Here is a 16,465-nt window from a genome sequence, read left to right as displayed (position 1 = left end):
TTCGTGTTTCGTCATTGATTTAAAGTTCTTTCGGCTTTTGATATTAAAGGCCAATGACGTCGTTATTATTTGATACCAATAAAAATAAGTTGCAACTATATATATATATATATATATATATATATATATATATATATATATATATATATATATATATATATATATATATATTCATTCAACCAATTCATAAAACAAAGACATTCACAACTTTTCTCAATCAAGGTTAGTTAGTACAACATTATCATTGCAAACTTAACTTAGTCATGTACTAAATTTTGCTGGTCTTATATAAAACGTCCTAGCCAATTTCCTAACAAAATGGAATCAAATACCGCTCATCATACTTATCATAATGCTAATAGTATTCCCATATTAGGTCATGAACTGATACACAGTTCATTTATATTTACAGCTTTCACCACAGAGGTCAAATCGACTTTCAAAAGCCTAAGACCATACAGCGACTGCATGACCTCACGAGGAGAGATGATCAACACCTATACACGGACATGAACGGACGCTTTCTCAAGGTGTCCGTCGTCAGCAACTACGGCTTGTGTACGTTAGGACGAGAATATGACGACGGCAGCGTCGAACCCTTGTCGGGAACAGACATCTCCATGGTGAGAGCGCTCAGCCAAGCTCTCAATTTCACGTAAGTTTCAAATCATTTATCATATTATGAGAAAGTCCAATTGGCCATATGTAATGCTTGGTCGAAGAAAACATGAAATGGGATTCATCAGTTGGTTAATTTATTCATTTAAGTGGTGTTATGAATTAAGAAATAGGTTAAAGGAAGTAAAGATGCATGGTGGGTCTTATAGCCAGGAAGGATACAGAAAAATCCCAAATAAAAAAATAAAAGTTAAAAGTATTGTCGAACCTAATTTGGTCTACGGACAGTTAAAGATAAAACGTAAATAAACAAACAAATAAATTAATAAATAAGGAGATCAAGGAAAATGTAATAGATGAAGCCCTAGACCTGATGAAAGATCAGAAAGACAAGCTCCAGTTCTAACACCGTAAAGCAAAGAGCAGACGTCGAAGTTTAAATTCATGTGAATTAATAAAAAGTTACACTGAACATTTATACTAACTCCCCTTTCTCTGACAGATTCCAGACAGTATATCCACCTGACAAGACCTATGGGAATCCCCTGCCAAATGGAACAGTGACTGGAATGGTTGGAATGGCTGCTAGGCGAGAAGTCGGCTTCTCCACTTGTTCTATAGCTTTATCAAGTAAACGAATTAACGGTTATTCTTATTTTATTTCGAAGCGTACTAAAACGGTCAAATTACAGTTACTCTTTCTTATTTTGAATCACACTAAAACGGTTAATTAACGGTTATTCTTATCTTACTTTGAATAGCAATATAACGGTTATTCTTATCTCGTTTCAAATCGTACTATGACTACCTCTCAGTAATACACAGGCACGTTGACATGTATAAATATACAGTGTCAACGCTTTCAAGAACTCACCTGCTACTGACATGTAAACTAATATTATCTTGAAATTTGTGAAGAAAAATAGCGAAAAAGGCTTCTTTGATAAGAATCATGATGTACAGCACATAGAACAAAAAGCAAAACTCATGAAGCATTGAAACACTTCTAAATAAGAGCCACTTGTTTAAACGCTCAAGACAATTTTCAATGATTTTCAACAAGTACAGTCCTATAACAAGATAATTCTCGAGGAAAATTCAGGAATTGAACTAAGCACAATTAGCATGCAAGTGAAAACACTATATCACCAATCTATGAGTAAAGTTTATGAATTTGGAACATTTGCACCAGTGCTGATTCTAGAGAGGTCATTCAAAACCTAATGCAACTGAGGAATAACTATTTCACATTGATGAAATAAAACTGTGGTAAAAATGGACTTACAACATAGAAGGAAGGCAGAGGGGAAACAGAGGTATACTGACAAACTAACAAGTGACTGCAGTATTTACGAGTCTTTACCCGTAAATACTGCCTACTGGACTCCATGTGAGGTGCACTGATGACACTAACCCCGGCCCTTCGAAATATGCATCACATCACTAATTGGAAAAGGGCAAAAAAATATATAATAATAAAATAACAACCTACCACCACATTGTTCCTCAAGACCGTTTCCAACCATAAAGGACCCTAGGATAACAGCATTGTCAGTTCTGGACATCACGAGGAACCCGCTGATATCCGAAGATCCTCAACCCTCAGCATTCTCAAATGACCCCATTCAGCCTTCTTCGAAGCCTTGGTACTCATAAATTCATCCTGATTCCTCTTATATACTCGATTTTCAACTCTTTTTGACAGAAGATTCAGACACGTATTACTTCACCACAGTCACAACTAAATACTGTATTGTAAATATATCAGCTTCTGCATTAGCTAACGTTACCTCAGTAAAAAGGGGCATTCTATATCTATAAATACATAACTGTTTATACTGTTCTTTATTGATATATCTTTCAAGTCAACAAACCAACTAATAAGTAAATAACAGCAATTTGCAAGTCCTGAATAAAACTAAAATTTTATTTCAATTGGTGCTTATATGCAAATGGCTGCAGAAGTCAAAGAACTGTATTAGTGAGTATACATTAAATATATATATATATATATATATATATATATATATATATATATATATATATATATATATATATATATATATATATATATATATATATATATATATATATATATATATATATACAGCATCAAAACATTTTGAAAAGCATTTTCCATTAAAACTAGAGCAGTAACAGATCTACAGTACTTCCTCAATTTCCTAAATTGCAGACCTTAGAGAAACAGCCGTGGACTTCGCATACCCCTACGTGAGAGGATCACTAGGCATCTTTTCTAGAGCCCCAAAGCAAAAGAATCGAGCCATGGCCGTCCTGTCACCATTCACTCTACAGGTGGGAACATTGTAATACCTTCCTGTAGAAATCGTCTTAGGCTCACGTACAGATGGACACAGGACTTCCTGGTACACCTCGCACTGAAAAGGTGCACCCAGCCACAACCTTACTGCACTGCGAGTTCCTGTGTTTCTTACAGTGTCTGTTTGGTTACTCGCTGTGCAGTAAAGGTGTAACAGAGTGCTCCTTCGTAGACAGGTGCGCCAGAGAGTCTTGTGTCCAGCTGTACATAGTAGTGTGTCAGCTGACTTTTGATCTTTGACCGACTCACAATGTGTAGATATTTCGTAGGTTAATTCAACATTTTCAGGAATAACGAAAAGGTAGAGGATAATACAAATCTTTTCTTAAAATAACTGATGGTCCCAATAGTTTTAGCATTTACTGAAAATTGCTGTAGGTGAAAGACTTAACATGATAAATACACACAAACATACACATCTTATATATATATATATATATATATATATATATATATATATATATATATATATATATATATACACATATATATATATATATATATATATATATATATATATATATATATATATATATATATATATATATATATATATATATGGATAAATATCAACACAACATCATGTTCAAATAGAAATAAATTTCTACTTCATACTTGGGATCGAAAGCTGGCCCCTTCTAATGAAAGGCCAGGTCGAAACCAACCATGCCACGAGAGGCCATAAAAGAAATCGGAACCTAACGCTACCCAGCTGTCAAGGATTTACCTGGCGAGACATCAGTCTCTTACCAGCGAGTTTTACCCGATTTCCCGGCCCACCACGTGACACAATTGGTAGTAATTCATTCAAATTACCCCTAATGAATCAATATGGATAAATATCAGGGGTAATTTGAATGAATTACTACCAATTGCGTCACGTGGTGGGCCGGGAAATCGGGTAAAACTCGCTGGTAAGAGACTGATGTCTCGCCAGGTAAATCCTTGACAGCTGGGTAGCGTTAGGTTCCAATTTCTTTTATGGCCTCTCGTGGCATGGTTGGTTTCGACCTGGCCTTTCATTAGAAGGGGCCAGCGTTCGATCCCAAGTATGAGGTAGAAATTTATTTCTATTTGAACATGATGTTGTGTTGATATTTATCCATATTGACTCATTAGGGGTAATTTGAATGAATTACTACCAATTGTGTCACGTGGTGGGCCGGGAAATTGGGTAAAACTCGCTGGTAAGAGACTGATGTCTCGCCAGGTAAATCCTTGACAGCTGGGTAGTGTTAGGTTCCGATTTCATTTATGGCCTCTCGTGGCATGGTTGGTTTCGACCTGGCCTTTCATTAGAAGGGGCCAGCGTTCGATCCCAAGTATGAGGTAGAAATTTATATATATATATATATATATATATATAAATGTTGAAAGCAACATTCCTGTAGCCAAAGACTGTATAATTTACTGAATTAGAATAAATTATGTTACAATAAAAGGCCTAAAACACCACAAAGCAGTTGTTAACTACTTGAAACTGAATACAAACGGAAATTTTCAGGTTGAATGATTGAATTAATGAATATTCAGCTTCAAAACATATTTCACTAGTTAGTGAGCAATATAATTACCACTATGATTAGTTTACCCTATAAGCAATGCATGCATTTTAGTATTTAGCCAACGTAATATGAAATGAGTAATATACACGTAATGCATATAAACAAATAAAATTAAGTACAAAGGTATTTCGAAAAACCAACTATTTGGTGAAACAGATTTATAAAAGTGGTTTCAAGCATTTAATATCACTTTTGCATTTCTATAATGAAAAAAAATAAAATAAAAACATCAAAATTTAAAACAAGAGCAATCAAAGATTTCAGATCTCCGCCAATTAATAATGCCTACATTTAACCAAAGTCTACGGACATCGCCCCCCCCCCCCCACCTTTCATATGCTGACTACAGGAGAGGTGAATAGCGATTCTGATCCGTATCACCTCCAAAATTTCATGGTTTCATCTGAAGCACACCATCTATCCATTGCTAAGTTTTGTGAAAATCTAATATCTAAATTTGTTTTACCGTAATCTGTAAATTTGTGAAAAATGCAAATCCGCATCATCTCCAAAAGTTAATGGAGTCGTCCATTTTTCAAGATCTATCTGTGGTGGAAATTTCGTCAAAATCCGTCAGTTTGCTTTGACGTAATCTGTAAAATTGTGAAAAATGTAGATCCGGATATAGAATCCAGATCATCTCCAAAATTTTATTGGGGTCGTCCATGACCTAAGATCGATCTGTGGTAGTTTTGACGTAATCCTGTCCACAGACACACAGGCAAATAAATAAATAAACCGACTTGAAAACATAACCTAGGCGGAGGTAATGATGCATGCCATCAGTACACAGACGACTTGAGTCACTGATCACAAAAAATTAAACTAGCAAATTTCTTTTTTACAGTATGCATCCAATTAATTTTTTTTTATTTTTGTGAGCTTATTAATATCCAGATGTTTCCTCACAAAAAAAAAAAAAAAATTAATTGGATGCATACTGTAAAAAAGAAATTTGCTAGTTTAATTAACTAGAATGTCCAAATATATTTTTAACCGTATGTAACTCATAATTCAATCACGAATTTAACAGTTTTTTCTCACTTTTCAAAAGGCATTTATCCAGCATAGCAGTAACATTATTATTACTATAATTAGCCAAGCTACAACCATAGCTGGAAAACAAGTTTCTATAAGCCAAGGGGCTCCAACCAAAAAAAAAAATTATCCCAATGAGGAAAGGCAATAGAGCAATAACGAATAAACTTCTGAAGGTCAACCGATTCAACCAACAGGTTAAGAAGATCATTCCACAATTTGGTCACAGATGGAATAATACTTCTAAAATACTGTGCAGTGCTAATCCTTATGATGGAGAAGGCAAGATTGTTAGAATTAACTGCATTCATACTAACATCTATCCTACAGGATGGTGTAGTCTGGGATGATCTGAATTCAAAGGATGGTCAGAATTATAAAAAAAAATTATGCAATATGCACAAAGAACTGAACGACAGTGCCAGAGATTAATATCAAGATTATGGATAATGAAAATAACCTACTCCACTCTTTTCTGTCAAACAAATTAAGATGAGCGTCCGCAGCTGAAGAACAGATAGGTTAACGATACTCAAAACATGAAAGAATGAAAAAGTAAATCATTTCCTCAGGAAAGATTGATCATAGAAAATTTCAAAAGACTCAATATGCCTATTTTTGTGTAATTGAAGAAACAGACGATGTGTCTCTTAAAAGTATATTTGCAATCAAGAATCACAACTACAATTTTAAATGAGCATACATTGTAAATATAAAGATCTAGGTGTTTAGGAGTCACTATTCTTCATACTTAGGAGTTTTTTAGGATTCCACTCCAGCTCCCATAATTTGCGCAATGCACCAATTTTAGCAAAATCTCAGTTAAGGGATTCAGCAACCGTATGTCTACATTCAGGCGGTGGAACTGATGCAGAGAGAGTAGCATCACCTGCATATGTAATGAGCTTTGTTTTCAAGGCCAACCCACATATAAATATAATGTATGAAAATTAAAAGATCAAGAACAATACCCCCGAGGAATACCAATTATTACCTTCTTAAGGTCACAATGGGGCCCATCAACAACAACTATTGCTTAAAAATTCAATAATGATATGAAAAAAAAAAAAAATCTTCTTACTCCCATACGTTTCAAGTATGAAAACAAAGATGCACTAAAATCAAGGTAATTCATACAAGTTTCCGGAACACAGCAATGAATTTCTGTACATCTTTGGAGTTTTGAGAAGAACATCACATGCTCCACGGCCTTTGAAAATCCAAGCTATAAGCTAAAGAACAGATGATTACCTGCAGCATATCTATGTTTAAAATTTTAGATAATATGGGAGTTATGGAATTTTTGGAAATAATCAGGTCCAGAGCTACCACAAACACATTTACCTAATGGAGTAACAATACCAATTATCTAGCAAGTGCAAACAAATCTTTTCTTACTAACATGTGACTATAAACAAGACAACTTAGGTGAAATGAAATCTGGTATTCTTATAAAAGAAAAAGGAAAAATACCATTCTGGATCTACACCTCTCTCAACACCAAGGTCCAGAAAAAGTATTTTAAGCTCAAGGGACTGAAAAGCTACATTATTTAGTTTAGTTTAGGAAAACAGGGATGACGGCATAGCTCTTTTTATTTATATACAGTGAGAAGACTACTTAGTACCAAGATGTGGCGCACAAAATACTGCTAGTTTTTTCCAAGTGGCTATCCACAACTACTTCAGAATACATTTACTTTTGACAGGTCTGGATATGCTTGATAGTCTCTACCTTGGCCATAGGACCAATTATGGCCATCCAATCAAATGTGTCATTGAGATATATGAAATTTAAGACTGACGCCAAATGGGATCTTCAGTGGTATTCATTAAATATGTATCGCAGTTTCGTCCTCCAAGGAAATCGTATCAAAGTTATGACATGGCCTCAAAGATTCATTCTTTACACCTGGTTCCTCTTCAACCTTATTGTATGGGGTAAATAAATTTTATACAATGTATGTGTTTCCCTTTTTTAAGCATTTGCAATAGCCTATTAGGCAAGGAAAGCAATTTATCACTTTCAATACTAGCACTGTCCACTGGACTGTATTGCACACTTTATGGCTTCATATTTATCTAGGCTGAGTAAAAATCTGTTTCAACGTAGTCAAATACTCTTAACCATAAATGTTAAAATTCCATGCTGCAAATTAAACTAATCTTTATATGAATCAATTTTCCAGCTTTGTATTCTGGAATGCTAACTTCTGTGCTCGCAGTCCCCGAATATGAGACCCCGGTTAACTCTCTGACGGATCTTCCTAGGGCTGTAGGTGAAGGCTTTACGCTTGGAGTCCTCAAAGATTCGGCGAATGAGTACATTTTCAAGGTAAGGACATTTTCACTACAAGGGTTTGGAAGTCAAATTCACTAATTTAGAAGTTCCTCATTTTTAAAGTAAAAGAACTGACACTTGAGATGTTGCAATACTGTCAGAACTTAATAATGGTTACTTAATCAGTCCATTGAAATGGATGTATTTATGAGATGTGGTCATTCAGCTCCATGGCAACGTAGCTTTGGTGCCTTTTCAAGTCTCCTTCCACCTCATTGGTTACTGTAGACTTGATTTTTTTTTCTAGATTATTAGCAAAGGTGCTAAGGTTCAATTCTGTGCTATGCCTCAAGTGTTTTTTATTTTCGCTAAATTATGAAAGAACATGTCACAGTTACTTCACAATTGTTTTGATACTATAAAAATAAACACGTCCTAATTATTTTATATCTGCGTTTTGTCACTATGGAAAAACTTGTCCCAGTTACTTCATATTTGCAAGCCTTTTTTTAATAATGTGCACTCAGGTTATCCAATAAGGCTGCGACTGCCATATTAACTGAGGATCTACACCTCCCAATACTCCAAAATTCCTTGAATGAACATTCACTTCCCCTTTTCTGAATTTCAGCAAAAATAAGTCTTAAAACAGCAAAGAATACTGTTCGAAAAACTAAACAAAACTAAATGTATGGTATTATAAAGTAAATTAGTATATCATAATGAAATGCAATAATTTAATTGTATTGTGAATATAAGATTTAGGCCTCAAGCCATGCACTGGGGCATCCAAGGCCATTTCAGCCTATATAATTATAAAAATTAATCAATCATAAATGCTCATATTTCAAATGTAAATTTACAGGAAGCAACTGGTGGGATCTACAAAGATACATGGAAGCTGTTTAATCATGAAGACAGATCAGAGAGCTTTGTTGATGGAAATTCTGCGGGAATGGACAGGGTTCGTACAACTATTAAATTTCTATGCAAATTATAGAATAAATATCAATCCTAAAATGTTGCATGATATAATTTTCTGGCATTTTTTTGTCAGACAAAATTATCGGAAAACCTCCAGGATTCTGCCTTTTTTTGCACTCGGTAGCCAATTATTTTCTTAGACCAATTCACAACGTAATTAACACAGCTAACCAAGTTTCATACAAAAACCTCATTGACCCGGTCATTCCACAAACAAAATGTGTCACTAAAACCTTATTGTTTGACCTCCACGTGATGTAAGTTGCTTCTACTCGCCTTAAACTTTTTAAAGGTTGGATTCACCAAGTGATACACCAGGTGAGGTTTGATTTTGCAATATCTGTTGGCATTAACACAGAACTGCTGGGTTTGACAGTCTTGAGACTGGAAACTGACTTCCTTTTTATAGCAATGAAGGTCCTCCTGGATATATTCCAAAACAGACTGGTCTCGTTGTAATTAAAAGCTTATTACAGCATGTATGATTCTGACTCCTATGAACCTTTTGAATTCAGACACAAATGCTTCTGTTGCCTTCACATCGAAGCTCGCAGTCTCACCATGTCCTACAACACTACTATAAATGCCTGTTGTTCTCTTGAAGTCTACTGACATACCTGGCTCATTTTCCAAAAGGTCAGCATGCAAAACCTTTGCCCTTTCATAAATTATTTTCAGTTATTGTATTTCCTGCTAGCTGCTTCCCATTGATCCATATGAAAATCAAGTTCTCAATGTTATCTAGAATACATGATCGTTGTTTGTTCGAAGTAACCCTCTCGCAGAATCAATTGCTTTTATTTCTTTTTCAGGATTGTGTTAATCGTCAACGTTGTTTGATTGTACATTTTTTCCAGGGTTCCCTCGTGTGTACCTTGATCATCCCTTTTGATAATATATTTTGGATCTAAGGTTATCATCTCTCCTTTCTTGATTATTGGGGGTCATTGTAGAAAAGATGTAATGTACATTGTTAACTTGACGTGAATAATATAAATCTTAATTCTATAAAGAACACACGGTCATAATTTAATAAAAGCACAATGCCAAATATGATGTGGGTACATGTACAGCGGAGAGTGTAAGACTTAAGGTCTGGAACGGGAGGGAGTTGCTAGCAAAGGTAAAACTAAATGGCACGAAAATCCTGTTAACACTGCATGAATGGTATAAGTTAACTGGGTTTTACCAATTTGAAATTTCATTCTCATAGAAATTTGCTGGTATTCTGTGATGCTCGTAAATTGATGTATTACTGTAATACTGTAAATCTTTAATAAAAAAAAAATTGATATAGTCACCTCCTATTCTATTCAAGTAAATTAGACATATTTCAGTGCCAAAATATATAAGTAATGACATTTATGCCAAGATAACTATTGGTTTGGCAACAATATACAAAAGACAACTTAATTAATGATATGTTTGTCTACTGGCAAACTTATATTCAAGATCCGAATAAAGAAATGGACGATAGACCACTTACAGTACTTAGACTTGCTTTAACAATTTTCAAACAATGCTTATAGCTGAATTCTCAAGTGCAAATAAAAACTGAAAAGCAAATGTTTAATTTTCAGTAGACTTCAAATGCTTAAATAAATAACATATATACTTTTCATCTTAGTTTATGAAGGAAACTAACACCAGTATTAAAAAGAAATGGATTTCATCATTTGTAATTTCAATGCTCTTTCAAAAGTACAGTATGTAGAATTGATGAACGAATTGAAGGTTTCATGAACCCCAGTGTTTTGAATGAGGGTGCTCCATTTTGCCATTTAACCTGTGTTTTAATTTTCAGGGGTATGCATTAGCTTGTTTAGCCTATAGCTGTACCTAAAATAGGGCTTGCATTGTATTTTGAAAGGTGGTGGAACGGAAGTATATCTACATAGGATTCAAGCTAGCATGTGAAATCCTGGCTACCTTACTGGGGAGACGCAAAATCCATGTAGCCCAAGAAACACTGTTCGACCACAGTCTCGGCATAGCCTTACCTCCAGGAGTGCCATATCAAATGACTTTCAGTGATAAGTATGTACTCACCTTTGAAACCTGGTTCTTTTTCAAAGACTTTGTTGCTGAATAAAATTTTTAAACAAAAATGGGTTAAAGTAGTTTCTACATATGGAGCAAGCCCTGATAGAAATTACCAAAGTTTTCAGTACTCATTGTGGCAAGCTAAAGAAACCTATGGCATCTCCAAACTGTAGCAGTTAACTTCACTGTATTGTATAATGAAAGGAACATCTAGTAAATGGAATACTGCATATACTGTAGTAATGTTAAATAAATGCTAATTAGGTAGTATTCTATTGACAATGCATACTGAACCCCAGTAAAAGAAACACCTTACTGTAGTCTTACAGTAATGGCAAAAATAAACTGCATATTGTGCCACTGTTACATTGTGGAGCTGCCAAATGTATTCTTAGCCTTCTGCAATGATACCAGAATTTATGAAGCCAAATGTACTGTATCCAACATGATCTAGGAGGGATGTGGGCTTTAGCAATGTAGGACCCATGATAGGATATATCCCTATATAATACTGAGCTCTAGTGTAATTATTCTTGGCACATACAATATCTGCCATTATGCGTTAAATGGGTTCATTTATTATCATCCAGTACATAAGACAAACTATTCAAAATTCATAATCGATACTCAATGGCTTACATTATGATTTGATTATTACATTTATTGCAAATCAATCTGTGTTCTTCTGTTCACCCCAAAATCCTCTTTCTCACTTAGGCTACCCCTATTGATGCTAGATACAATTGATGTAAGCTAGGTTATGGAATGATAGGGAACCTTTTTCCTTGATTATTGTAATTCTTCTTAAAGCCCACCACAACCGTTCGAGCAATATTGTACTAAATGGCATTGATTAGGCATAGAACACTACATATAATAGAGGCTTTGCTGAGACTGACAGGCCCTCTATAAAACTACCGAAGGTTCAGTTCTAGGGGAATACTATATTTGACAAATTGAATCTTCCTTTGGGTTCTAATAATGAGAACCCTACCATCCAATAAAAATTACAAATAAGAAATGTTCGATAAGATACAACTGGTCTCAATTTAATCCACACAAGTACGAATAATAAATGTATGTAAATCACAAATACAACATCAGAATAATTCTGAGCGGTCATTGTCACAGCCATAAGAGTATAATACATGATCTATAGCTCAGTGGTTCCCAAACTGGGGGGCGCGCCCCACTAGGGGGGCGTGAGCACGATACAAGGGGGGCGTGAAGTCATCTGCTTGGAATTACTTGTTTAATAGAATAATAAAATTTGCTAATGTTCAAACTTTTTTTCGCTCACTTTGAACGAAATGTTTCGTTTTTAGTTACTGGAATATACTATTATTTGTTTGAGGGGCTTTCATTATTAAAATGTAATGCAAACAGAAATCTGTTTTTTTTTTGTACAATGCTAAGATATAAATATAAGAATAATTTCATATAAAAAAAAAAGAGAGGAGTGGGGGCGTACAGGTCTACTGGAAGCAAAAAGGGGGCGTCAAGTAAGATAGTTAGGGAACCACTGGTCTATAGAGATGCAGTTACTGTACACACTGTTCATTAGGGAACGCTGCAGTAGTACTACTCAAGTGTTCTGAATGAACAGTATTCATGGCATCCGGGTACTGTACACACTGTTCATTAGGGAACGCTGCAGTAGTACTACTCAAGTGTTCTGAATGAACAGTATTCATGGCATCCGGGTGTGATTGGTGGAGGGGTTCACTACTATTCAGTAAGGGTATGGGAGACTTTATTCATAATTAATAGGTGAAAATAATTGTAGCATGTGTAACAACAGAGCTTTGACGAGACATCATCTATGGAGCACAAATTTTGATGTTCCGCTCTTCCACCAGCATTTACGTATGAACGTGTGCTCTCTCTCTCTCTCTCTCTCTCTCTCTCTCTCTCTCTCTCTCTCTCTCTCTCTCTCTCTCTCTCTCTCTCTCTCATATATATATATATATATATATATATATATATATATATATATATATATATATATATATATATATATATATATAGAGAGAGAGAGAGAGAGAGAGAGAGAGAGAGAGAGAGAGAGAGAGAGAGAGAGAGAGAGAGAGAGAGAGAGAGAGTGTCCACACTTCATGCATGAATGCTGATGGAGGAAGCGGAACATCAAAGTCTCGACTTTGAATAATACCTCTCATCTTCTCTCTGATGTTATTATTTTGTAGTTATATCTTGGTTTAACATGTGTCACATACACATGCTACGTTTATTTTCCCTTCTTAATTATGAATAAAGCCTCCCATACACTTCCTGAGTAGCAGTGAACCTCTCCGCCACTAACAGCCGAGCACGATGAACACCGTTCATCCACAGGTGTTCATCCACAACAGCATTTAAGTAGTACAGTACAACTGCAACATTTCTCAATGGAGGGAATACTTACCACAATGGGCACAGGATCTAATTTTTGCAAATTTCGAGGTAACTTGTAATTTTCCTTAAAACATCAAACCCGAGTCCCTTACATAGGAGAATGATAACTGTGCAAGCTGGAAAATGGTAGTTAAAAGATTTAACAAAGTGTCAAACAACTGTCTGCAAACACCACACTCTGTCTCTGCCCCCCCCCCCCCCCCCTTGCTCACTGACAACTCACTTTTATTGCAACTGAGAATTACTAGAAGTTGGTGCTGGTGGGCAAGTATGAGTAAGTGATTCAAGTTTTTAAAGTTAGGGAAAAATACAATTTACCTCCAAATTAAGCATCTCTTTCCACACACATACAAACCCTTGTCCCTTACATGGGAAACTCATTCATAGGCGGGAGGAATTTCCAGTTCCAACTGGTGGGAAATTTATCCAGGAAAACTCAAAATGCTTACATAGGAAATGCTGAAGAGTTAAGATCTTGGCATCTCATGCCCTGGCACCAAGGGTTTTTCTCGAGCTGAAAATCTGTGTTGTAACACTTAGCTAAAAGTACATAGTGGATTTCCCTATGTCCTTGCAAGTGGCAGTTCACCGGTAGTTTGTGCTTTATGGAGGTCGCAAAAAGATCCATCGCCAAACCCCACAAAGTCAAGATCTTAGTCACCCTCTGAGGACATAAAGACCATTTGGAACCAGCTATCTACGTCTTCCTATTCAACTTGTTGACCCCAATGTTCCTTCTATACCTAAAATAAAGCAAGCTGTAAGGGCAATTGAGTTGAGCTCCACCAACTCAGACAGTCTCTATTGCGAATTAGCACAGTTCTAGCGACACTGTGCCTCCTTGTTTGTTGATGTAAGCCACTATTGTGGTGTTGTCGTTCATCAACACCATCGAGTGAGCTATGAGAAATGGCAAAAGTGCAGATAAACCAGAAAGACAGAGATGAGGTCCCCAACCTTCCTTAGATGCATCAATGAAGAGCAAGAACTCTGGAGGAGGAGTTGATGGAGGGCATCATTTTAAGAAATTTAACTTGTGTAAGCACCACGGCAGATCCCTTACAGACTCTTCCTCTATCAAAACTAGTGAGAGTAGATGGTCCAGGTGTTAGGACCAATGCTGCTTCGGTTCCAATGGAGATGAAGGTGACTGCAGGGCACTAGGCGCTACAAGGATCACAGGTGTCCTAGTAAGCTCTGCCACTGGTGAGCTGGCAGGTGGAGTAGACGATGAAAGGGTAGAACTACCTCCTGGAGCAGGGATACATTTTCCTGGGATAGAAAAACCTTCCAAATGCCTGTGTTTTATGTCCTTAACAAGATATGTCAGTCTTCGTGAGGGTGTTTATATAGGCTTTTTTTTATTTACCATGATCTCGGTGGAGAAGATGGACTTCCTCTGATTTGGTCAAAATCAGCCAATCATCCAGATACTGAAGGAGACGAATATAGTTGATGAGCCCCACAATGAAACTATGAGTAAAAACTCTCGTTATTACTTCAGGGGCTGCCGACAAGATGAAGCAGAGTACCCTGAATTGGAATACTCTGCTAGCTACCACAATCCATAGGTACTTCATGCAGGACAGATGGATCGGGATCTGGAAGTATGCATCCTTCAAGTCAATGGTGATCATGAAGTCTGAGGGCCTGATCGCTTTTCTGACCAATGCTGCCGTTTTCATCTTAAACGGGGTCTGTTGTACAAAGTCGTTCAAGGCTGAGAGGTTGATGATTGGTCTCCAGTCTCCATAAGCCTTCTTTACAAGAAAGAGGAGACTGTAGAAGCTTGGGAAGCCGTCATCAAGACAGAGGGAAGCATGGGCTTCTTGGGCCCAGTATTATTATTATTATTATTATTTTTTTTTTTGTCTGGAAAACAGTGCAGGAATCAGGCAAGGGGACTTTTCTGCTCTCAAAGAGTCCCTCTCCCTGAAAACTTGAGTATTAACCTTGTCAAGTGCTTCCTTGGCCAGGATTGAACAAGGAAGCTCTAGGCACAACCTAAAGTTCCCAGGGGCCCAGCAGAGATGGCCGATTGCTCCCTTTCTGCCCTTGGAAAGAGATGACAGTGCTTCTCCCAATTCATTGACCCTCCAGATACACCAAAGGACATGTAGGAAAGTCAAATTTGATTCGCCCTTCTCGGTGTCCGGAGGTTTAGGTCCAGCCAGTTGCGAAAGAACCCTTTTGGATTCTTTTGAATCGTAATCAGGATCATCCCTCTCAGTGATTGTCTCAGATCGATCCCGAGAGTTGTCGTTGATTATAATGTTCCTCCCCACCACTTTAACAGAAGATTGGGAAACAGAGGGAATGAAGAGAGAGCTTTACTGGAATCCCTCGACTGGGAGACTGGGATTTGCTTTGCGGGGCCCAATAATTTGGGAACAATTTTTCCCGTCCTTGCTTTCCTTTCATTGGGAAGTGGCTGCCATGAGAGAGAGGTAAATTATAGGACCCCCATGGTCCATAGCAACGTCCTTAGCTTGTACTAGATGTTCCTTCCCTTCGTCCTTCCTGGTCTTTTTTAATAGTGGAGAGTGTTTAGAGTCAAATTTTACAGGGGAGAGCCTATACTGCAGTTGTCAACTAGAGTAATTTCTCTAGAAGAGATAAACCCTCTGCGAGGGCTTATGCAAGTGTCTCCTCCAGGAGGAGTACACTGGACACTATATCTGATCTGCTTCCTGGAGCACACAATGTGTGCTAACTGTTTATCTACATCTCTGAAATTGAACTGCAGAATCAGCCTGGACGATCTGGGCTTAGATACTGGAGACACAATCAGATAAGGTTGTCTAATCTGCCTTGAAGATTCGCCTACTGCAGAGCTCACTTGAATAATGCTATCTTCAGAAGGTGAAGAATCCAACAATTGTCACCTGGTCAAATGTCTGGAATGTTTCAACTTAATGTAGCTAGAAGACGAACACCTAGCATGTTCTGAATGAGATCTCGAAAGTTTCCCTAAGTTTGAGTTTGTGGAATAATCAGGGTCAAATCTTGTTCTGCTGGGCAAAGAGCACCCAAGATTCTCTGAAGAAATGTCTGGTGCATTCTGAAATGATGTACCTGGAGCAATCCAGGATAATGAGTATGTGTCTGGGAGAAGAGCATCTAGATTCTCAGGAGTAAAATACCTAGCCTGTTCTGGAATAACAAAATTAGCTTATTCAGAAGA

The 16,465-nt window shown here is 36.8% G+C and overlaps 1 protein-coding gene across 1 annotated transcript in view; it reads left to right on the top strand.

Moving 5' to 3' along the window:
- Nucleotides 1–8,842, top strand: part of LOC137630261 (glutamate receptor ionotropic, delta-2-like) — a 10,990-nt gene extending 2,148 nt beyond the window's left edge. Inside the window, exons 2-7 of the mRNA XM_068361713.1 lie at nucleotides 413–655; nucleotides 1,121–1,248; nucleotides 2,813–2,934; nucleotides 7,271–7,502; nucleotides 7,751–7,896; nucleotides 8,708–8,842. Coding sequence (XP_068217814.1) covers nucleotides 413–655; nucleotides 1,121–1,248; nucleotides 2,813–2,934; nucleotides 7,271–7,502; nucleotides 7,751–7,896; nucleotides 8,708–8,842 — 1,006 coding nt within the window. The remainder of the gene's footprint in view (nucleotides 1–412; nucleotides 656–1,120; nucleotides 1,249–2,812; nucleotides 2,935–7,270; nucleotides 7,503–7,750; nucleotides 7,897–8,707) is intronic.
- The last annotated feature ends 7,623 nt before the right edge of the window (nucleotides 8,843–16,465 follow it).

This window comes from Palaemon carinicauda, chromosome 38 (assembly GCF_036898095.1).
Source record: "Palaemon carinicauda isolate YSFRI2023 chromosome 38, ASM3689809v2, whole genome shotgun sequence".
Classification (NCBI taxonomy): domain Eukaryota; kingdom Metazoa; phylum Arthropoda; class Malacostraca; order Decapoda; family Palaemonidae; genus Palaemon; species Palaemon carinicauda.
Note: the sequence above shows the minus strand (reverse complement) of the source record. Positions and strands in the feature narration are given on the sequence as shown.